Source organism: Macrobrachium nipponense, chromosome 24 (assembly GCF_015104395.2).
Source record: "Macrobrachium nipponense isolate FS-2020 chromosome 24, ASM1510439v2, whole genome shotgun sequence".
Taxonomy (NCBI): domain Eukaryota; kingdom Metazoa; phylum Arthropoda; class Malacostraca; order Decapoda; family Palaemonidae; genus Macrobrachium; species Macrobrachium nipponense.
Genome location: NC_061091.1, coordinates 24,853,503 through 24,878,502, shown reverse-complemented (window position 1 = coordinate 24,878,502; position 25,000 = coordinate 24,853,503). Strand labels below are relative to the sequence as shown.

The 25,000-nt window shown below is 40.0% G+C and overlaps 1 protein-coding gene across 4 annotated transcripts in view; it reads right to left on the bottom strand.

Moving 5' to 3' along the window:
* Positions 1-25,000, bottom strand: part of LOC135205527 (uncharacterized) — a 97,996-nt gene that overhangs the window by 20,753 nt on the left and 52,243 nt on the right. For all 4 annotated transcript variants that reach the window (XM_064236278.1, XM_064236275.1, XM_064236276.1 and 1 more), the window contains 4 exons: positions 3,060-3,232; positions 1,904-2,051; positions 1,339-1,490; positions 941-1,046 (listed from right to left, as the gene is read on the bottom strand). In XM_064236278.1, the coding sequence (XP_064092348.1) occupies positions 941-1,046; positions 1,339-1,490; positions 1,904-2,051; positions 3,060-3,232 (579 nt within the window). The remainder of the gene's footprint in view (positions 1-940; positions 1,047-1,338; positions 1,491-1,903; positions 2,052-3,059; positions 3,233-25,000) is intronic.

Below are 25,000 nucleotides of genomic sequence, written 5' to 3'. Positions count from 1 at the left end.
CTTATAGCTTTTATCCAACTGCTGTGGACTTGATCGCTAAAATGGAGTGTAATATAAGAGTCAGAAAACAAAATAAAGCTGGGAACCATAAAAAAAAATTACAGAAAGCAAAACTGTTTAAACAAGTTCTGGGCCCTTGTCAATTTTAAAATTCTTCTAGATCTTCTTGGCAGAAGAAACCTGGAGTCTTCCGCTAAAGAGACAACAGGATGATTTAGTTCTAAATTATGACTTGGATTCAACTGGCTAGATGTATTTCTAAAATTACAAATACCAGCACATTTACAAATTTTTTCACTTATAATAATTATTTTTTGCAGCATTTTAAAAATGAGCAACAAACATAATTGAGTCAGAATGTTGCATATAAAAAATGGCTTGATGGTAAGTCTTTGGAGGTTTGCATGATGCCATTAGAGATTAATTTGATTACAGTTTCATAAAATCAGCTAAAGAATAGTCACTTAACCATATCCAGCAATAATGACCAACAGTACATGTCACTCAAAACTTATCAACAATCCTTTTGTTTTAACCAGTTTGAGAGGAGCATTCTTTTCCACACATAATATTTTCCCAAATAACAATATCCATGAGGTTGTAAATCCAATCCAAGAAGTAAAAATTCCCTTCCATATTCTAGGGAAAAATTTTCCTCAGTGCAATGCTGAAATTCCATAAATGGATTATCCATTTTACAGATCCTGCAGCTAATTTTTGCAATTATTACTTGCCACTGTGGCAACTTGCAATTTTGGAAATTTAAAGCAGAACTTACAATTTCTTTCTGACAATTTAATGTACGTACTTATTTCTTTATTACACCACCTACCTAGCTTACATTTAGTTACCTAAATATACCTTCACACACAGACAATAAAATAGTAAAGGTATCAAGCTCTGAGATATGTATACACGATAACGATTTAATATTTCTCACCTCTTTGTATCAAAGGCTCATCAATCTTGGCAAGAGGCATTCGATGTTTTACCTTTTCTGCTAGCTTCTGGTCGAGATCCTCACATATTGGATTAATATTAAGGGCCTGAAAAATATCCAGCTACTTAGCAGCCTCATCATAAGAGTATTCAAATCTGAATTCGCACAAGATGAAGAAAATATAAATGATAGGCAAATCAATATTATGAAAAAAAACTTCAAATCTTAATGCATTGATAAATTTGAACAAAACAAACATTCAAAATGGGGTCTAATGCACTTGTTATCAGAAAAATTCCTACTAATTTACATTCTATTAATATTCCTATCAATTTCCATTTCATTCTCTGGTGGCTCTCAGAAGCAATAATAATAGAAAAAAAGAAAGTCACACAGACCTGACACATAAATTCGGTTGGATTTGCAACGCAGGCTAAAATATCCCTCAGTGTGTCCATGTGACTCTCGCACTTCAGCTGTCGAGAGCCCATGTCAACCCCATTGACTAGAATGCTGATTTGTAGAATTGATAACGTTTTCAAGAACTCCTCTGAAAACATAACAGTTAGGATATAACATTTTCTATGGTTATAGATTATACAGCCCTATGCGTTTCATTTAACTATATTTAGTGTATATTGTAATATTAGCCATTCACAGACACCACCCTACTTATGAACACTCAACTTACAAACATTCAGAGATGCAAAGAAACGGGGTCATAAATTGAAATTGTGTTCAGAGCGCTCCCCCTTTGCCACTGTAATTTCAGATTTTGTTTTGCGCGCTTATTCTGTACATTCAGTACTGTACGTATACAGTACAGTGTATTGTGTTTTAGGATGAAAATACAAAACAATTCAACATACAAATAGCCGTCCGGAATGTAAGTTGTTGCAAGAAGGGTGGTGTCTGTACTACTTGTAAAACAGTCTGTACTATATTGTATTGTTTCACTCATACCTGGCATTGTAAACCATATGGTGTATGGATTCAGGAGATGATATTTTTGGATGGGTGCTGGTCTCCTTCCAGGTACTTCTATGAACACCTGTACAGAATCGGACTTTCCCACTTCTTCATTAAGTATAACGTAAAGTTGCTTTTGTGTCTGCATGTTAAAGATACTGGAAATGAGTTCTAGCTTTATAAGGGCATCATTAATATTAATAAGCTACCCAGAGCATAGATACAAAAACTAATAATTTTTTTTATTATAACAAGTATTTTTGAAGGCTTAATGGGCGTGAATGGGGTCTGAGGAGGAAAGAGTAAAGTCGACTTTAGGCCGTCATCTGATAAGAAAAAATAAATAAATAAATAAATAATGCCTGCTAAAATTGGCGAGGAAATAGATGTAAAAAAATATTCTTTTTATGTTTGACAGAACTTTCTCATATATCACAAAACAGCATTTTATTCAATCTTCTTAAATTAGGTGAAAATGATGAACAATTGACAAACTATGATACTGATAACATGGAAAACAATAGGTGAGTCAGTTAAGAGCCAGATGATAAATTTATCAAAAAACAGTGGTAATAAGATAATCAGCATGTTAAATCATCTTATGATGAGCTTTATATTTGGATTATTCTTTTTAGTACCAAACATCCAAGTGTATATTTGTCATTATATTAGATATATAGAGATAAAAGACGACAAACTATTCTCTCACACTAGCACTAGCATTATGTACTTATGTCAACTTAAATAACATATGAAAGCTCCTTATTTTGTAATTGGGAAAATAACGTTACTGTACTTTGTTCTGAAACACTGTACCTCAATGTTTAAGCAATCACAGTTTAGTAATGAAGCTTTATGATTGCTGAAACTTGAACAACGGAAATACGTAATGGCTAAAAATAGGACTACACATAAAGAAAATTTCAGTAAAAACAATTATAACTTGTGAATTACACGAAAAACTGAAATTCAGTAAAGCTTTAATTCAGTTAATAATAAGAGCGAATGCCAATGAAACAAGAGATGCTTCAAAGCCACAAACATTTTAGTTAAAATAGGAGAGATTTAAACAGAGTTTAGGGAATTTTTCACTTAAATCAGGGATCTGTTGGTAAAAATGAGTCAGAGTGAAGCAAAATTCTGACTTTACCATCGTTATTTTCCTTGAAGACACCTTGAACTTGGCTGCCCTCTCATCGAGGAAGTCAATGTAGAGTTTGTTCTTGTTAAGAATCTTCAGTGCCTCGCAGCGGACTTCTTCGACGAAGTTCAAATCTGAATTCCGGACTTTTAGACGGTGCCAGTCCTTGTAGGAGTAGAGGGCTGAAAGTGACAATATTTTGGAATTATTTATTTTCAGAATTTTCACTGTTTAGTGTGAGGTTCATATGCATATATATATACCTGTGGGTGAAAGCAGGTCCTGTCTGGATGAGAGTTACTACATGTTTTTCATTAACTACTGGTACACGTTTATATATACGTATATGTATACATACAGGCAGTCCCCGGGTTACGACGGGTTCGGCTTACGACGTTCCAAGGTTAAGGCGCTTTTAAATTATATTCATCAGAAATTATTTCCAGGGTTACGCCACCTACAATGCTCATCTGACAGAAAAAATATGACCAAAAATGCAAAATAATAATATGTGAAGGTTATTATGATGAAAAATGCAATAAGAATGCAGTTTACATTGTTTTTAATGCATCCAAAGCATTAAAAGTAAGGTTTTCTTAGGAGTTTTGATGATGTTCCGGCTTACGACAATTTTCGGCGTACGATGTATCTCAAGAACGGAACCCCTATCGTAACCCGGGGACTGCCTGTATATATAGGAGAATGAATATATTTCAGAAATCCACATACAGCTTCAGTGTCATGCTCCCTCTTCATGATTTTCCAAAACTGCGTGTGGATTTCTGTAATATATTTGTTTAAAAAAAAAATTTCCAAATATATCTCGTTTTCTGGGTACTACTGGAAAAGCTGGGAAAAACTAGTGTCCAGGTTATTAAGTAATGTTGAATATTCCAGATAACTGGGGCAAAGGCTACAACAAAGGACCATAATTACAGGAGCAGCAATGTATATATATATATATATATATATATATATATATTATATATATATATATATATATATATATATATATCTACATGCTGCTCCTGTAATTATGGTCCTTTGTTGTAGTCTTTGCCCCAGTTATCTGGAATATTCAACATTACTTAATAATATATATATATATATATATATATATATATATATATATATATATATATATATACATATATAAATATACGTATATACATATATATATATATATATATATATATATATATATCATAAATTTTAAGTAATTTGTATTTTTCCTATCTATACTTACTCCGAACTACCTCCTAGGAGAGTCCTGGATGTCAATCCGGTACAACCAGCAAAAACTGGTTATTCCCTCCTGACCTGCAGTCCTTTCCACGCCCCTAGAGCTCCTGCCCTCAGATATGTGGGGACGGAAGGGTGGGTGTAAAAATTTCGTAGTTCGGGGTAAGTATAGCTAGGAAAAATACAAATTACTTAAAATTTGTGATTTGTTCCGACATCATATACTTACCCTGAACTACTTCTCAGGAGACTTAATCCTTAGGAGGGCGGGAGTATCTAGGGAAGGATGAGTCTATATCAGGAGGAGGTCATCCTCCTTCAGGCCGGAAGTAGAAGGGCGACCCGCTCCACTGGATTAGGGAGGTGGGGATCCCCTCGCCATTCGTAGGCAATTCTGACTGGTGGGCAATGGCGGGAATAACTTATGAGTGTAAAGCAATGGTCTGTAAGGCGAATATTCAGATCATAAACTCACCTGAAGATTGAGGAATTTTGACGATTACGTCGAAGGCATAGTGGGTAAGGGGGGTAGAGGAGCAGGGTAGGATACGGAGGATGGAAACACCACATATACACACTCACATACATGCGATGCATAGTCCCCCTAGGCTAGGCCATACCCTCTGTGGCCCGCCACCACTGACCCTATCTCAAAGGCGTCAAGGGACCTCCTCATACAATCCTTGAGGTAATGGGCTGTAAAGGTGGACTGGCTCTTCCACACCCCCGCCAGTAGGATCTGGGCGACGGCCATATTCTTGGAGGAAGACAAGGAGGTGCCTATACCCCTGATGTCATGGGGCTTCGCGCCCTGCGGGTGGACCAACCCCGCTCACTCATAGGCCCCTCCTGATGGTCTCCCTTAACCAGAAGGAGATGGTGTTCTTTGCGTCCGCTCTCTTCTCCCACCCGGTAGAGAAGAAAAGATTTTGAATACCAGGGCGGAATCCTTCCATTCTGCCACGAAAAGATTTTGAATACCGGGGCGGAATCCTTCCATTCTGCCAAGATATTTTCTCACTGCCCTGACTGGGCAGTGAGAAAATATCTTGGCAGGTCCTTGGGATCCTCGGTCTTAGGAAGAGCTGGAATGGTGAACTCCACGAACTGCTCGTCTACCACTGATGGGTTCTGGGTCTTGGCCACAAAGGACGGCACGAATTTGAAAGTTAGGTCTCTCCATCCCCTTGAGTGGGACACCTGGTAGGGGAGGCCATGAAGCTCCCCCACCCTCTTGGAGGATGCTAAAGCCAAGAGGAAGACAGTCTTGAGTGTGAGCTCTCGATCTGTAATATCCTTGAACGGCTCGAAGAGGGGCTTTTTCAGAGCGGCCAGAACTCTGGCCACGTCCCATCGAAGGACCGATAAGGACCTGGGGGGCCATGTCTGTTCGAATCCCCTAATAAGTAGGGAGATGTCCTTTGAATTCCCCAGATCTACACCTCTCTGATAGAAGACCTGGCTCAAGGCCACCCTGACTCCTTTGACAGCCACAATGGAGAGCCCCTTGTCATCCCTCAGATGGACTAGGAATTCTGCGACGTGGGGAATCTTGGCTCATAGGGGTCCAGGTTCTGCCCCTTGCACCAGGCCCCGAAAAGCTTCCACTTTGCTTGGTAAACTGCTGCGGATGACTTCCTAAGGCATCCCAACATTCGGGAGGCTACCTTGCGCGAGAACCCCCTCTTATTCAGGAGGAGCTTGATAACCTCCACCCATGAAGGACATACGCATCAAGGATGGATAAGTCGATTACTGGTCTCCATCCCCCCGACACCTTCGCCACCAGGAATAGGCGGCTGAAGAACCCAGGGGAGTGGATGGTCACTCGCTGGAGGGCTCCCTTCTCCAACAGAGATAGGACCTCTAGCCGAACAGCCTCCCTGTGACCGTGGATCCAGGGGCTGAACGCTCCACTGTCCGGTTCCTCCATCAGGGGAGGCTTCCCATCCCAGAAGAGGATTCGGTAACCGTCCCTGAGGACCTGGACGGTCCAGGGATCGGCCCCAAGATCCTCCCAGTCCCACCAGTAATTGGAGAGGCACCCCCCCAACCCCAGGCGTCAAGTTGGGTAGGAGGCCTCGCCTCCTACTTCCTCCTGGGGGAGCGGCCACCCTTCCCCCTGCGAGAGGGCACGGATCTGGCTCTAAAAGCGGAGGAGAGGGCTTTAGCGGTCGTGGAGGAGGGCTGAGTTCTCTGATGGCCCCAGCATCCTGCAGAAGGTTCCGAAATACCTGCGGGGATCCCACCCCCCAGTCTGGGTCCTTGTCTTGATTTCTGCGTCTTGGCACTGGTTGTTTGCCGGAGGACGACGCCCTGTAGACAACGGAGTCCTGGTTGGCCTTCCTCCAACATCCTCTACCAGGTGATCCGGAAAAAGGGATTCGCCCGACACTGGAGCGTTCCAGAGCGCCTTCGCCTCTCTGTCCGGGAAGCCCCTCAGGCGGCGAGCGAGAACTGTGTCCCTACGTCTCAGGACCCAGTTTGTCCATTGGGTCAGAAGTTGGGTAGTTAGGAAGCCCAAGGACTTGCCCCCTGACAATACCAACTTGAAGGCATCCAACTCGTTCTCGTCCTGCAAGTCGTGATCTCTCGCGAAGCTGATGACCGCACCAGTCCAGTGGTCCAACCACGACGCAACGTGAATGGAGGTCCACACCGTGGACTCCATAGAAATGGCCAGTCAACAACCTATCTCCTGAACAGCCCTGCAAGTGGGCTGTGAGGAGGGCCTTCTACCATCTTCAGGGCTAGATACATGCCCTCTGGCACATACAACTTCCTCTGCCTGGCTTTGGCAGCTGGAAGGAGCTTCAGGAAGCCCAGGGCCCTCAGGAAATTCTTGGGTCCTGCCATCACTTCCTCCACTTGTGCCAGTGCCTCGGCTGGGTAGAGGGCCTGGGGAGGGGATAGGGAAGCTTTGGACTCCACCTTCCCCCCGAAAAGGCGATCTACCGCCAAGAGTCTCCTGGAGTCGGGGGGGCAGAAGATTCTGCCAATCCGTTCTGTGCCCGGATAATCCCGAGAACCCTACGGAATGTCGAACCTTCATCCATGGCCCCTTGGGCCTCCAAGGAGTTCTGCAGACTGTTGAGTACGAAGGCATCCTCCCCCAAAGTCTTCTCTTGCTACGGACGGCCCTGCCACTGGTTCCAGGGATGTGGGAGAAATGGGTTGTCAGACCGAACTGGCCCTTCTACTTCTGAGCCGCCCCCGGGGGGAATGGGCCCTCCCCACCTCCCGGACGAAGGGGGAGCCCCACCGGGGGGTCGCTGGAGCGGTGTGCTCCGCTCCTCCTGTGTGACGGGAGGGAGCAGAGGTCTTGAGCTGGACGGAGCCCAGTCGGCAGGAGCTGGAGCAGCTGGGGCCACTGGAACCAACACGGGATCCACCGAAGCCGCAGGGGGACACCCCTGGGAAGGGGGGGAGGCCCCTAACTTGGGGGGACCTCAAGGGAGCGGCACGCTCGGGAACCGATCTCGGGGATGGGGAGCTCCGCAAGCAATGACGTCTACCGCGCGAGTCATCCCGGCAACGGTTGCTCCTACTCCAACCCCTGCGGTCCCGGCTATGATGGAGAGATCTGGACCTATAGTCCGGGGAGGAGGAAAAAGAACGACCTTGACTCCTCTTATAGTACCTCCTCCTGGAACAGTAGCGTCTCCTCGAACATCTGTACGAGGAACCGCCCGACGATGATCTCCCTTCCGAAGATCCGCCTCTCCTCTTGTCTCTTCTGCGGCAAAACTCCTGTCCTGGGGCAGGCGGGGTGATTGGAGCAAGAGCTAATGGGGAGGGTCTCCCCCCGAGAGCTCCCCCTGCCAGTGAGAGCCTCCATCCCGGTGGGGGGAAAGGAGGGGCCCCAAAACGGGAACGTCTCCTCCCTTAGGGGAGACCTACCCGGTGTACGGGGAGTGGCCGACCAGGGCCGGGGGGGACAGAATCTGTCCGCTCCTGACGTCTACCTGGATGATCCCCCGCCTCCGGGGAGGTGGCTGGGAGCACAGAGGAGGAAGAGGAGTCCCACGGGGATCCTGGAGGGACTGAGTGGCGCACCCTGCTCCGAGGCAGCACACTCCATAGCTGGCAGCGAGCTCTTGGAGACACATAACGCCGCAACCAATGCGTCCATGAATGGCACGCCCCGCAGGCCACCACGAGCCCAGCACTCCTGCAAAAAAGAACTGTCCGCCTGTACACCTCTCATCACAGACTCCTTGGGTTCCCGCCATTTGCGGAGACCTGGCAACGGACTCACCTAGGTCCCTTCGCTGGGAGGGGACAGGGGAACGCTCCTGATGCTCTTCCAGGGAATCCTGAGAGGGAACAGGCGACGGCGAAGGGCCTCTCGGGCCATGGCTCGTGATCCTACTTCGTGGATCCTCTGAGGAAGCCTTCTTGGCTGGAGCACGAGGTTTCTTCTTGCACTTGGTAGCGGCCAGATCCCATTGATGATCCGACCACGTGACGCACTCACCACATGTAGCTTCCTGCAAACAAGGGCAACCCCGATACTTACAACACAAATTGTGGGGATTGATCTTAAAGGGCAAAAGGAGGGACCCACAGGTCCTGCCCTCCGGACCTGGGCAACGCCGGTGCGATAAAGCTTCCATAAGAACCGAAAGACCACACACATGGGGCACACACACCACAAAGGGAAACGGGCCTGCAAACGGACGATGAGCTGGAGCGTTTAAATGCTACAGTGACCAGGAAAGGACTGCAGGTCAGAGGTCGTGATTTTCGACCCTGAGTCATACGTGACTGGGGGTAAGAAGGGAATAACTAGTATTTTCTGGTCGGTACCGGATTGACATCCAGGATTCTCCTAAGAAGTAGGGTAAGTATATGGCGTTGGAACATACATACATACATACATACATATATATATATATATATATATAATGTGTGTGTGTGTGTTTAGAGTGTATTATATGCATACACATATATTGCTGCTCTGGCAATATTGTTCTTTCTTGTACCTTGTGCCCAATTAGCCTCAATAACCTAAGTTAATTTTACGACAGATGTCAGTTCTCCAACTTCTTGTTTAAAGAAAATAAATGATGAAGAAAAATGGTCATTTTGGTAAAAAATAATAAAATTAAACCATGAGCTTAAGGGCAAACATACGTCTCATTTTTCTGATCCACTCTAGTGAAAGGAATAAAAAAAAATGCTGTGAGCGTATATTTTGACCAAGAAGCAATTTTCCATAAGTCACTGTTGTGAAACAGTCAAAGAAATGACTTATGAAGTAAGCTTAGTAAAATGGAAACATAAGTCATAAAATAATATATACACAATTTGAGGAATGTTGATAGCATTTACATTAAGCCTGGCTGTTCTTAGTCAGTGTTCTAGAACGTTTGTTGTTTCGTGTGTACTATTCAAAAATAGTGACATGGTTTTTGCCTCACTAAATAATATAGACCATTATGCAATGATTGGTTTTCTTTTCTCTCGTGTTTTCAGTGAAATTCTCCCCTGTATCCAACATGCATTACATAATTTCCATTGTGCAGGTATACATACATATACATACATACATACATACATACATACATACATACATACATACATACATACATACATACATACATATATTATATATATATATATTTATATCTATAATATCTATATATATATATATTCTTATAATGTAAGTTTGGAATGCAATTATAATTGTGGTAATATGATTAATTCACATCAGAACTTGTGTATCATGGTATGAAATGTTTATTTCTGTGTTCAGATTTCCCAAATTTAAAGATAACATGCCTTAAGTGATCCACTTTTCATTTTTAAGTACCGTAAGACACAGAGAGAGTGAAAGCTCATAAGCCTTTGTAAGAGAGTTGTTTTTGCTCTTTGAGAATGTCTTAGCCAAGCATTTTTCTTTATCGATGTAAACACGGGCTAGTTTTTTATCATCGCGGTCGGTCCTGTAATAGAACACAAGGGAGCCTTGTTCATAACCATATGTGAGCGCAGTCAGAGAGGCCCTGTGTTGGCTATTCCTATAGAGATGACGTAATATGTTTTCGCCTTCAACTATAGACTAATCGCCCATACATTTATGGGGTGAGAGAACCTTATTCATTCGCTTGGAGGAGAGCGGCGTGCGTGAGAGTCTCCCTCTCTCTCTCTCTCTCTAAAAATCTCTCTCTCTCTCGCTCGCTCGCGAGGCTGTTCCAGTAACTTAACATAACAAGCTGGTCACTCATTTTTATATAATTCTTAGTAATATATGTGTTGTTTGTGGAATCCGAACATAGTTTTGTATCTATTGGTTTTTGTGAAGGCGCCAAGAAAATAGTGAAAAAGTGTAAAATTGTAACAGGCCTTTTGATTGGAGCTGCAGCTGTGTATAAGGTATTTTTACAAATGTTGTAAAGTGCACTTCAAGGTTTTATCATTTCTAAACATTTATCTTTTGCTTTGTTCTTTTGACATATTCCATTTTTATATGTTTAGTGTGTGTACTGTCAATGCTTTAATTGTTTTCATATTATGCATTATGTTTTTCTGCATTGTCTTTATTTTGTTTAATTAGTTTGAATAATATTCTATTGTGTACATTTTGAATCTTACACTTGTGAATTAACTTGCACTTAATTAAATTTAATTTCAAATTTAATGATTGCTTTATGATTTAATTTAATTAATTTTCTTGATAAACTTTGATTTAATTTTGCTTAATAATTAATTCAAGAATTAATTAAACTTTTGTTTTCAAGTAAAAACAATTTCCCTGAGATTGTGAATTCCATTTATAAATTTTGAATTTAGAAATAAATTTTTGTATTTAAGATTTATATGAGAATTTCATTGAACCACCAGCATGATATTTTGTTTGTCTAGGTAGAAATATAGAGTGATAATTGTGACGTATCCCACAAATAAAACAGAATCAGGGAAATACTTAAATTTGAATTTGTACGAGTGATGCCCTTTAATTAAGATTACCTCACACATATTTTAATGAACTTAGACTGATTGTTTTCTTGACTGTTCAGTTAGAAAAAGGGGATCACTCTTACCTTTAGAATATTCAGTCGTTTAGTATTTGTGATGAAGGGTCAGGTGTCTGTCTGTAGTGAGGTAAGTAACAACCAGGTACTTGAATGAACTGTGCCCTAAGTACAAAGGGTGTCCCAGACCCAGGAATAAAAGGGTCTCTTGTATTAGGAGGTACAAATGGTAAGTGTAGTAACCAGATACTTGGCAATTTGGGTTAACAAATATTAATGGTGTCCAGACACAGATCTTTGACTATTTCATGCACCAAGTATTAATGGTATCCAGACCCAGATACTCTTGCCCACTCCCCCCCAAGTATTAATGGTAACCAGACCCAGATACACTACGCCACTTCGTCACAAGTATTAATGGTGCCCAGAGACCCGGGATATTTGGCACTTTATGTACCAAGTATCAATGATCCCCAGAAACCACGGAGGAAAACAAATCCCATTATCACTCCTAGCTTATACTGGTGGTGTTAGGAATATATTTTGTTAGAAGAGTGACCATATATTTGTTTTTGCATTTTATTGTAAGAATTGTATTTGAGAAAAATGGCTCCATTCGATACTCAGGAATTTTTAGCAGCCCCTTCCATCCAAGTGTTGTCTGAAACTACTCTGACTAAGGCACAGTGGAGTGCTCTAGCAGTAGCCTGTGGTTGTCATGTGTTTAGTAGCACGATAAAAGCACAAATCAAATGCATTGCCATGCAAGCATTGATAGACTCTGGTAGAATAACTGATGATGATGAGTTAGAATTGGCTCAAGAGTTGTTGAATGTAGCACAGGCTGATCTTATAAATAAGCAAGTAGAAAAGAAAGAGAAAAGTGATGCAGAATTGGAACTCAGACGCATAGAAGCAGAAGAAAGTTTGATTAAGCTGAAAATGCAGGCTGAAAGAGAGAGAATAGACAGGGAAAAACAAGAAAGAAGAGAAAGAGAAGAAGAAAAAGCTGCAGAAGATGAAAGGCAAAGGATAAAAGAGGAAAGAAAAATTGCAAGACATGAAAGGGAGATGGAATTGATAAGAGCTAGATCCACATTACCTGCAACACCGTCTAACCCTAACCATGGTAATCAAGACCCTGCATTTGATGTAGTAAGAGTGCAGAAGTTAATCCCTAAGTTTACTGAAGATGCTCCAGATGAGTTCTTTGATCACTTTGAGAAAGTGGCTTCAGGTATGGGATGGCCAGAAGATAAATGGTCAGTTTTGCTACAAAGTGTCTTGATTGGTAAAGGGAGAAGTGCTTATCTAGCCTTAACAGCTGATCAGTGTTAAGATTATAAGGTGCTCAAACATAATGTGCTACAAGTATACCAGTTGACCCCAGAGTACTACAATGAAAGATTCAGAAACTTAAGAAAGGATGAAAAAGTAACTTTCTTGGATTATGCTTATAAAGTGAGAAGGTGTTTTAAAAGATGGTTGGAGGCAGCTAGTTACAACTTTTGAAGAGTTAGAAGAGTTAGTTGTTTTAGAGCAATATTTTAAAGGTATTCCTGAGCATATAAGAGCCTATTTGAGAGAGAGAGAGGTTAAAAAACTTGACAAAGCTGCTACACTGAGTGAGGACTACAATATAATTAGCAGCAGGCGTAATTATAATGTCAAGTACCAGAGTCAACCACGCCCAGGTTTTAAGTCTCATCCAGGTTTCAGGAGCAATTTTATAAATGGGAAACCTGCAACTAATAATACTCCTCAGCAAGCTAATGTGAAATCCTCATCTGATTTTGCAAGACAGTTGCAAAAGCCTAATGTTGTCTGCTTCAAGTGTGGAAGAGCAGGACACTTCAGTCAGGAGTGTTATTGGAATTATCAGCAGTCCAAGCCTGTTGGTCAAATAGTAAGAGGTGACCAGGTCAAACAGACTGTTAAGAACAATGTGGGGAAGAATCCGTCTACAGGGAGGACTGAAACTAAACAAGCTGAGTGTTTAGCAACCAGTGGAAATGTAACTTCAAGCAGTGAGTGGCTGAGCAGTTTGGAGGCTTTTAAGCCATATATCTATGAGGGTACACTGGCAACTCAAGAAGAGAGTGTGCAGGTACCAGTCAAGATTTTACATGATACAGGGAGCAACCATAGTGTGCTGTTACGTGGTGCTCACCCAATGTTGGAGAAGAATCTCACTGGAGATTCAGTTATTTTGAAGGGTATAGGAGGAGAGGAAGTAACTCCTATATACCGCTTACACCTGTCTTGTGAATTGGTAACAGGGAGAGTTGATTTTGCTGTAAAGGACTCACTGGCTGTGGAAGGTGTACATGTTCTGTTGGGAAATGAAGTTGGTGGTGTTCCATTTGTTCCTTGTCCTGTAGTGACAGACAAACCGTTGAGGATTAGTCCTACGGTAGAGTTGGAGAAGAATAACCCCCACCTGTTCCCTAGTTGTGTAACTACCAGAAGTATGAGGAGAATTACGACTGTTGGTGAAGAAACTGAGGATTTGCACGCCCAAGATGGATCAAGTGAAGGATCTTTGAACTTAGAACAATTGTTCCAGGGGAGTGATGCCTCCCGTGGAGCTGACCGAGAAGAGATTTCCCAAGAAAATGAAGAATCTGTTGTTCCTGAAGAGACTCAGAGTAGTCAAGGTGTTCCTGAAGATAGAAGTGAAACTGCAGTAGCTGAGGTAGCAGATATTGATAGTTCAACTATTGAAGTTGGACAGATAACAAGAGAGAAGCTAATGGACTTGCAGAAGAGGGATGCATCGTTAGCTGATTTGTTCTTCAGAGTTGTTGATCAGGAAGAGATGCAACAAACTCCTATCTGTTATTATCTGAAGGAAGGTTTACTGATGAGGAAGTATAAACCTTCAGATATACCCGGAAATGCTGAATGGGGCGAATATCATCAGATTTTGATTCCATGTCCATTGAGAAAGCAAGTGGTAGCAGTGGCTCATGAATCTGGACATATGGGAGTCAGGAAGACTGTGGAGAAGATCATGAGATATTTTTTCTGGCCTGGACTTCATGAAGATGTTAGCAGGTTCTGTCGAGAGTGTCATACCTGCCAGATAGCAGGAAAACCTAATGAAACCATTCAGAAAGCCCCTCTACAACCTATAGAAGTTAGAGGAGAACCCTTTAACAAGGTGATTATAGATATGGTTGGACCGCTCCCGAAGACGAAGAAAGGAAATGAATATCTGTTGACATTAATGTGTCCTGTTACCAGATATCCTGAAGCGATCCCTGTTAGAAACATATCTGCCAAGATAGGTGCTGAGAAACTATTGGAGTTTTCCTCAAAGTTTGGTATACCAGAAATTGTACAAAGTGATAGAGGAACGAACTTTACTTCCAAGTTGTTCCAGGATGTGATAAACTTATTAGGGGTGAAACTACAGTTATCAACCACTTATCATCCAGAAACTCAAGGTGCCTTGGAAAGGTTCCACCAGACTTTGAAAAGTATGCTGACAAAGTATTGTTCTGAGTCAGGAAGAGAATGGGATGTTGGTTTATCCTTAATGTTATTTGAAGTTAGGAATGCTTATCAAGAAAGCATGGGATGTTCACCCAATGAGATGATTTTTGGAAGAGAAGTGAGAGGACCTTTGAAGATTCTTGCAGAAAATTGGGTAGAAAATAAAGAGGAAATCCAAGGAGAGTATGTGAAGAACTTAAGGAAAAGGTTGGAAGAGATTAGAAAATACTCTTTAGAAAATCTGAAAATGAGTCAAGAGAAAATGAAAAGGAACTATGACAGAAAGACTAAGCTAAGAAGTTTTAGTGTTGGTCAACAAGTGTTAGTGTTTCTGCCAGTCAAGAGATTTCCCCTTACAAATAAATTTCAAGGTCCCTACAGGATAATTGAGAAGTTAAGTGATAGAACTTATGTGATTGAAACACCAGAAAGAAGAAAACGACAGAGGAAGATACATGTGAACCTTTTGAAACCTTACTTCTCAGACACTAGAACTGAAACTGTGTCAATAATACAGACAACTTCATCTACAGAAGACGATGACGGCTATGAATTGGGAGCTGAAAGCAAGATGAATAATTCTTCAATTTTGGAAAATTTGGAGGATAAACTGAAACATCTTAATGTTGAACAAGGTGAAGAATTGAGTGAAGTGATTAGAAGCTTCACAGAGATTTTTGCAGATGTACCCAGACGTACTAATCTGACCAAACATGAAATCAAGATCAAAGAGGATGGAAAGTCGTTCAAACAAAGAGCATATCGCTTATCACCTTATCAACGAGATGTTCTGAAGAAAGAAGTTCAGTATTTGCTGCAACATGGATTAGCAGAACCCAGTTCAAGTCACTTCAGTTCTCCATGTGTGTTAGTGAAGAAACCTGATGGCTCCTTTAGGATGTGTACTGATTATAGGAAACTGAATTCCATTAGTATGGCTGACAATTATCCCTTGCCTCTTGTGCATCAGTTACTTGATAATATTGGGCAGGCCAAGTTTGTTTCCAAGATAGACTTATTGAAAGGATATTATCAGATACCCTTAGATGAAAATGCGAAGTTGCTGTCAGCTTTTATTACTCCTTTTGGATTGTATCAGTATACGGTATTGCCATTTGGTCTGATGAATGCACCAGCCACATTTCAATGAGTGATGGATCAACTGCTAGGATCTATAGAAGGAGTAGGTGTATACCTTGATGACATAGTCATTTACTCTACAATGTGGGAAGAACATCTGCAGATCCTGAAGAAAGTTTTCAAGAAACTACAAGAGGCAGGACTAACAGTCAACCTAGAGAAGAGTGAGTTTGGGAAGGCGACTGTTCAGTGCCTTGGGTTTGAAGTTGGAAAAGGCCTTCTCGCTCCGGTGAATGCTAATGTGGAAGGTATCCGTAAGGCTACCCCCCCTACTACTAGGAAGCAACTACAAAGATTTTTGGGCATGGCTGGATTCTATCGTCGTTTCTGTCCAAATTTCTCAGCCGTAGTAGCTCCCTTGACAGACTTAACTAGTCCCAAAGCTAAGTTTGTTTGGACTCCAGAATGTCAAGAATCCTTTGAGAAGGTAAAAGCCATTTTAACTTCAAGACCAGTGCTTCAAGCTCCGGACTTTAATAAGAAATTTGTGATACAAGTTGATGCCTCTGATTGCGGAATTGGAGCTGTTCTACTTCAAGAAGATGAAAATAACCTTCTAGACCCTGTGTGTTTCCTGTCTTCGAAACTGAAAAGGCATCAGAAAAACTATGCAACTATTGAAAAGGAAACTCTAGCCTTAATCACAGCATTGAAAAAGTTTGAAGTGTATGTGAACAGACCTAGGAATGAAGAAGTTTTAGTGTTGTCTGATCACAATACCCTGTCATTCATACAGCGGATGAAAAACCATAATCAAAGACTGACCAGATAGTCTTTGTGCTTGCAACAGTATAATATAAAGGTTGAGCACATATCTGGTAAGAACAATGTAGTTGCCGATTATTTATCCCGTTGTGAATCGTTGGATTCAACCCTGGAATAACTAATCTTCTAGGGGGAGGAATCTTATAATGTAAGTTTGGAATGCAATTATAATTGTGGTAATATGATTAATTCACATCAGAACTTGTGTATCATGGTATGAAATGTTTATTTCTGTGTTCAGATTTCCCAAATTTAAAGATAACATGCCTTAAGTGATCCACTTTTCATTTTTAAGTACCGTAAGACACAGAGAGAGTGAAAGCTCATAAGCCTTTGTAAGAGAGTTGTTTTTGCTCTTTGAGAATGTCTTAGCCAAGCATTTTTCTTTATCGATGTAAACACGGGCTAGTTTTTTATCATCGCGGTCGGTCCTGTAATAGAACACAAGGGAGCCTTGTTCATAGCCATATGTGAGCGCAGTCAGAGAGGCCCTGTGTTGGCTATTCCTATAGAGATGATGTAATATGTTTTCGCCTTCAACTATAGACTAATCGCCCATACGTTTATGGGCCGAGAGAACCTTATTCATTCGCTTGGAGGAGAGCGGCGTGTGTGAGAGTCTCCCTCTCTCTCTCTCTCGCTCGCTCGCGAGGCCGTTTCAGTAACTTAACGTAACGAGCTGGTCACTCATTTTTATATAATTCTTAGTAATATATGTGTTGTTTGTGGAATCCGAACATAGTTTTGTATCTATTGGTTTTTGTGAAGGCGCCAAGAAAATAGTGAAAAAGTGTAAAATTGTAACAGGCCTTTTGATTGGAGCTGCAGCTGTGTATAAGGTATTTTTACAAATGTTGTGAAGTGCACTTCAAGGTTTTATCGTTTCTAAACATTTATCTTTTGCTTTGTTCTTTTGACATATTCCATTTTTATGTTTAGTGTGTGTACTGTCAATGCTTTAATTGTTTTCATATTATGCATTATGTTTTTCTGCATTGTCTTTATTTTGTTTAATTAGTTTGAATAATATTCTATTGTGTACATTTTGAATCTTACACTTGTGAATTAACTTGCACTTAATTAAATTTAATTTCAAATTTAATGATTGCTTTATGATTTAATTTAATTAATTTTCTTGATAAACTTTGATTTAATTTTGCTTAATAATTAATTCAAGAATTAATTAAACTTTTGTTTTCAAGTAATAACAATTTCCCTGAGATTGTGAATTCCATTTATAAATTTTGAATTTAGAAATAAATTTTTGTATTTAAGATTTATATGAGAATTTCATTGAACCACCAGCATGATATTTTGTTTGTCTAGGTAGAAATATAGAGTGATAATTGTGACGTATCCCACAAATAAAACAGAATCAGGGAAATACTTAAATTTGAATTTGTACGAGTGATGCCCTTTAATTAAGATTACCTCACACATATTTTAATGAACTTAGACTGATTGTTTTCTTGACTGTTCAGTTAGAAAAAGGGGATCACTCTTACCTTTAGAGTATTCAGTCGTTTAGTATTTGTGATGAAGGGTCAGGTGTCTGTCTGTAGTGAGGTAAGTAACAACCAGGTACTTGAATGAACTGTGCCCTAAGTACAAAGGGTGTCCCAGACCCAGGAATAAAAGGGTCTCTTGTATTAGCAGGTACAAATGGTAAGTGTAGTAACCAGATACTTGGCAATTTGGGTTAACAAATATTAATGGTGTCCAGACACAGATCTTTGACTATTTCATGCACCAAGTATTAATGGTATCCAGACCCAGATACTCTTGCCCACTCCCCCCCAAGTATTAATGGTAACCAGACCCAGATACACTACGCCACTTCGTCACAATATAGATATATATATATATATATATATATATATATATATATATATATATATATATATATATATATATATGATATAACTGATCTGTATAGAAAATTCATGTGTGAGACGTAACGGAAAATCTACTAGATGTGTTGTGCATATATCTGATCACAGAGTAACGATCAGATATAGATATCGCTGATTGATCGTTGGTGGCGTGGCGTGGGTGATTCAAATGAGTGCCATATATCGAAGACCCTTATTGGTTCCTTTCAATTATAAGAGTCCAATCAGCTTAGACCTGTGACCCAAACAAGTTCAGTTTGAAAAGTTAAGAGTCAGTAGGGAATTAGTGGTCGACGGGTCAGGGCGTGTCTCAAAGACAGTGGTCGGCGCGTGTCGCCTCAGAGCACCTCCCGACTATATAACAATCTTACGCGTTTCATTGTACTGGTAGAACCCTTGTATGATCGGAAATCAGGTCATATATATATATATATATATATATATATATATATATATATATATATAATATATATATATATGTATATGTTCCCTTTTCATGACATATATGTATATATATAATATATATATATGTTATATATGTTCCCTTTTCATGATGCTCCCGATCTGGACTTTTAAAACTTATAACATGTCAAATGAATAGCTTTAATGAATTTCAAATATCATATGAAATTAAGGAAATAGCTATCTGGTATGTTCATTCTCAAAACGGCTGAGAAATAAGAGTGAAAAGGGGATCTGGTGTTTACCGATAATACATACACACACACACACTATATATATATATATATATATATATATATATATATATATAATATATATATATATATATATATATATGTTTCTATTTTCATAATACATATATCTTCTCTTTGACTGTATGAAATGTTATATAAAAGAGTTTTGCAACAATTTCAGATTCCTTATTTAGCTTAGAGTTGTAGGATGTCTAAAAATGTACGTTCAGATTTCGCATAACATAATTTAAAAAGTTAATATAACGTTAGAATGAAAAGAGAGAGAGAGATTAACTTTGTCCTTTCCAAACTAGAAATAGTTTCTATAATATGTCAACTCTTCAGATAAGAGACCTCGAAGTCTCTGTTTTGTTTTCATAACATGTCAATCTTACTTGCTCGAGGAGTCTGTTTCAGACGATTATGTCTTTGTTGAACATACTACGTACAGGACTGGTTTCATACTTGTATGTCTTTGCCGATAACCACGTGAAGATTTCACGATTTTTCAGTAAAGTTACATCATATTAGAAGCTTCTAGAAAGATTGTACCCTCTTTCCCAAGCTCAAAACGTTTTGTGCGAAATTCACTGTTTAGCTTCCATATGAAAAGAGCGTGTTCATTACAGACTTTGAATTCCTGGTGTTTAGAGGTCTCCCTCTCTCTCTCCCTCGACATACTTGATATGAAATTAAAATAAAGATTTAATGCTTACTGAATGGTCACTCGTAAATTTTAGATTTTGTCTTTCTTGGAGTTATTTAGTATTATTTAGTTCTTTTTGTGGAATCTGAACAAACATTGAACAAGTGTGTAACGGCGCCTTTTCTTTTGTGAAATACTGTGAATTGGTGAAATTTTTGGAGTTAGCTGCAGCAGAAAGAAAATTGGTACCAAGGTAATGTATTGAAAGTTTATTAGTTGCCACTAATAGTTACAGTGATTTGAGTGAAACTATTTAAATTTTTACACATTGCAAATTTTTGTGTTTTGTGTTTGTTTCATATGAAGTGATTTTTTGTGCATTTGTCTTTTTTTTCTTATTGAAGTGATTTTTTGTGCATTTATCCATTTTCTTATTGAAGGTGTTTTTATTTTTATATTCTGAGTAATTGGTGTTTTTACAATTTTGGTATTTTCCATATTTTTCTGAGATTGTTTTCATTTGCATTCACAATTTAATTAACTTAATTGTTTTCATTACTTAATCGTTGCACATTTAATTGAATTTAACACTTGTGAATTAATTTGCATTTACTTAGAATTCTTTTCAAGTTTTATTGTAGTTTAGCACGTGTGAATTAATTTCCAAATTTTATTTATTACCTAACACTTCTGAATTTTGATTGAATTAATTTTCTTGAATTTTGTGATAAATTAATTTTGATTTATTTTACTTAATTAATTCAAGAATTAATTAAACTTTGCTTTGTTTTCAAGTAACAGTTAATTTCCCTGAGATTGTGAATTTCCATTTCACTTATAATTTTGAGTTTAATAATAAATTTTTGTATTTAAATTTTTTATAAGTGTTTTCTTTTTCACCAGTATGATTAGATTATGCTTAGGTATAAACATAGAATGGTGATTGAGCTGTTTTCCTTCAATTTACTTGAGGTGAGTTAGAACCAGGGAAGTACTTAAACTTCTGAAATTAGGGAAATACTAAGATTTTTAAAGTTGCTGGTGGAGTGATGCCCTTTAATTAATTTGATTACACATAAGATTACCTCACACCTGTTTTAATGAACTTAGTCTGATTTTCTGCGATACTGGTAAGTTGTTTAAGGGATCACTGTTGCCTTTAGAGTATTCAGTCGTATTTTACTTGTGATGATGGTTCAGGTGTCTGGCTGTTGTGAGGTAACAATTAATGATTGGTAAGTGTAGTAACCAGATACTTGGCACTTTGTCACAATATACTGCATATATATATATATATATATATATATATATATATATATATATATATATATATATATATATATATATATATATTATGTATGTGTGTGTGTGTGTATTATCAGTAAACACCAGAACCCCTTTACACTCTTATTTCTCAACCGTTTTGAGAATGAACATACTGGATAGCTGTATTCTTAATTTCAGATGCTATTTGATATTCATGAAAGCTTTTCATTTGACGTGTTAACAGTTTTAAAGTACAGATTGGGAGCGTCATGAAGAGGGAACATGACAATCTGAAGCTGTGTATGGATTCTTAAATATATTTTTTCTCCAATTTGTGGTCTTTTAATTTTAAGTTTCAAAAATTAGATACTGCTTTCATGCCTTCCTATATTTATAGACACGATGTTTTAATGCCTCGTGATTCAGATATTTTGTTCTACCCTTTGAATTTCGGCAGATTCTCTGGATTTTGCCACTGAAATAAGAAATCCCGTTGTAGGCATTACTTGATGTTTTTTGCAACGCCTCTTCAAACCCTAGCTGCAACCCTTTTCATTCCCTTTACTATACCTCTGTTCATATTCTCCTTCTATCTTACTGTTTACCCTCATCTAACAATTGTTTCAACATTATTGTCAGCACTGAATGACCTCATAAGTCCCAGTGTTTGGCCTTTGGCCTAAATTTGATATCCCAATTCTAATTTTAACAAAATTCTCACTGGCTCTCTTTCCCAATAAATGGAATTCAAATGAATGCAACATTATTGAAGCGACACAGAAGTTGCATTAGTTTTTAGACTTGAAATGTTTTATATGAAAAAAAAATCATGTTTCATAACCTTGGTTTTCAAGCCACTGGCCTCATGGAATGGAATGGAATATAAAATTTATGCCACAGGCCAAGCACCACTAGGACCTATGAAGTAATTCACAACTGAAAGGGAATATCGAGGAGAATAAGTTTGAAAGGTGTAACAGTAGGAAAACCTCGCAGTTGCACTATGAAACAAGTGTTAGAGGGGATGGAAAGTCGGATGGAAGGAAGAGAATATGAACAGAGATGCATTAAAATGAGTGAAAGGGATTGCAGGTAGTTGCCGAAGGGGCGCTGCAATAAATCTTAAAATAACACCTAAAGTGCACCAAATGAGGAGCAATGACAGCACTAACCCCCTACGGAGCACTGGCCTTATGGGTTTCTTAATGAAATATTCCCTAATATTAGCAGTGATAATTTGGACCTCGACGGATGGTCTCTTGCTTGTCCCTTTTTCATAAGTGTATTTAACAGCGAGCTTTCACATTCATTATTGATCCCTGATCCCTTTTACCTGCCGAAAACAACCAGATTCGTTGTACAGCCTTTGTTCCTCAGTTCCAGAGGTCCTTTGTTCCTCAGTTCCAGAGGTCCTTTGTTCCTCAGTTCCAGAGGTCCTGGTTCCTCCATTCCAGGGGTTCCCTTCCTCAGTTCCAGAGGTCCTTGTTCCTCAGTTTCCAGAGGTCCTTTATTCCTCAGTTCCAGAGGTCCTTTATTCCTCAGTTCCAGAGGTCCTTTATTCCTCAGTTCCAGAGGTCCTTTATTCCTCAGTTCCAGAGGTCTTTTATTCCTCAGTTCCAGAGGTCTTTTATCCTTTCAGTCCAGAGGTCTTTATTCCTCGTTCCAGAGGTCTTTTATTCCTCGTTCCAGAGGTCTTTATTCCTCGTTCCAGAGGTCCTTTATTCCTCAGTTCCAGAGGTCTTCTATTCCTCACAAGTTCCAGAGTCCTTTATTCCTCAGTTCAGAGGTCTTTTATTTCCTCAGTTCCAGAGGTCTTTATTCCTCAGTTCCAAGAGGGTCCTTTATTCCTCAGTTCCAGAGGTCTTTTATTCCTCAGTTCAGAGGTCTTTATTCCTAAGTTCAGAGGTTTTATTCCTCGGTTCCAGAGGTCTTTTATCCTCGGTTCCAGAGGTCTTTATTCCTCGGTTCCAGAGGGTTCTTTTATCCTCAGTTTCCAAAGGATCAGAGTCTTTTATTCCTCAGTTCCAGAGGTCCTTTTATTCCTCAGTTCCAGGGGTCTTTTATTCTCAGTTCCAGAGGTCCTTTATTCCTCAGTTCCAGAGTCCTTTATTTCCTCAGGTTCCAGAGGTTCCTTTTATTCCTCAGTTCCAGAGGTCTTTTATTCCTCAGTTCCAAGAGTCCTTTTATTCTTCGTTCCAGAGGCCTTTTATTCCTCAGTTCCAGAGGTCTTTTATTCCTCAGTTCCAGAGTTCCAGAGGTCTTTTATTCCTCAGTTCCAGAGGTCCTTTTATTCCTCAGTTCCAGAGGTCCTTTTATTCCTCAGTTCCAGAGGTCCTTTTATTCCTCAGTTCCAGAGGTCCTTTTATTCCTCAGTTCCAGAGGTCCTTTTATCCCAGTTCCAGAGGTCCTTTTATCCTCAGTTCCAGAGGTCCTTTATTCCTTTTCAGTTCCAGAGTCCTTTTATTCCTCAGTTCCAGAGGTCCTTTTATTCCTCAGTTCCAGAGGTCCTTTTATTCCTCAGTTCCAGAGGTCCTTTTATTCCTCAGTTCCAGAGGTCCTTTTATTCCTCAGTTCCAGAAGGTCCACCTTTTATTTTTTCCTCAGTTCCAGAGGCCTCCTTTTATTCTTCAGTTCCGGAGGTCCTTTTATTCCTCCATTCCAGAAGTCCTTTTATTCCTCAGTTCCAGAGTCACTTTATTCCTCCGGTTCCATTAGGTCCTTTTATTCCTCAGTTCCAGGGGAAAGTTTGGGTCCTTTTTTACTTCAGTTCAGAGGTCCTTTTATTCCTCAGTTCCAGAGGTCCTTTTATTCTCAGTTCCAGAGGTCCTTTTATCCCTCAGTTCCAGAGGTCCTTTTATTCCTCAGTTCCAGAGGTCCTTTATTCCTCAGTTCCAGAGGTCCTTTTATCCCTCAGTTCCAGAGGTCCTTTTAGCCTCAGTTCCAGGGTTCCTTTTTTTTTTTTTTATTCCTCAGTTCCAGAGTCCTTTTATCCCTCAGTTCCAGAGGTCCCTTTTATACATTCAGTCAGAGGTCCTTTTATTCCTCAGTTCCAGAGGTCCTTTTATTCCTCAGTTCCAGAGGTCCTTTTATCCCTCAGTTCCAGAGGTCCTTTTATCCCTCAGTTCCAGAGGTCCTTTTATCAGTCAGAGGTCCTTTTATCCCTCAGTTCCAGAGGTCTTTATTCCCTCAGTTCCAGAGGTCCTTTTATTTTCCCAAGGTCCAGAGGTCCTTTATCAGTTCAGAGGTCCTTTTATTTCCTTCAGTTCCAGATTCCTTTATCCCCAGTTCCAGAGGTCCTTTTTATTCCTCAGTTTCGCAGAGGTCCTTTATACCCTCAGTTCCAGAGGTCCTTTATCCCTCCAGTCCAGAGGTCCTTTATCCTCAGTTCCAGAGGTCCTTTGTATTCCTCAGTTCCAGAGGTCCGTTTGATCCTCAGTTCCAGAGGTCCTTATACATCAGGTTCCAGAGGTCCTTTATCCCTCAGCCCTCCGTTCCAGAGGTCCTTTATTCCTCAGTTCCAGAGGTCCTTATCCCTCAGTTCCAGAGTCCTATTCCAGGTCTTTATTCCCTCAGTTCCAGAGGTCCTTTATCCCTCAGTTCCAGAGGTCGTTTACCTTCCTTCAGTTCCAGAGGATCCGTTATTCCTCAGTTCCAGAGGTCCTTTATCCCTCAGTTCCAGAGGTCCTTTATTCCTCAGTTCCAGAGGTCCTTTATTCCTCACACCGTTGGGCTGTGGATCAGCCTCCCAGACGATGTCGTGCAACTGGAACTTCAGAAGTTCAAGCGAAGATGCAACGCATTACCACCTTAATACTGTTTCCCTCGTATT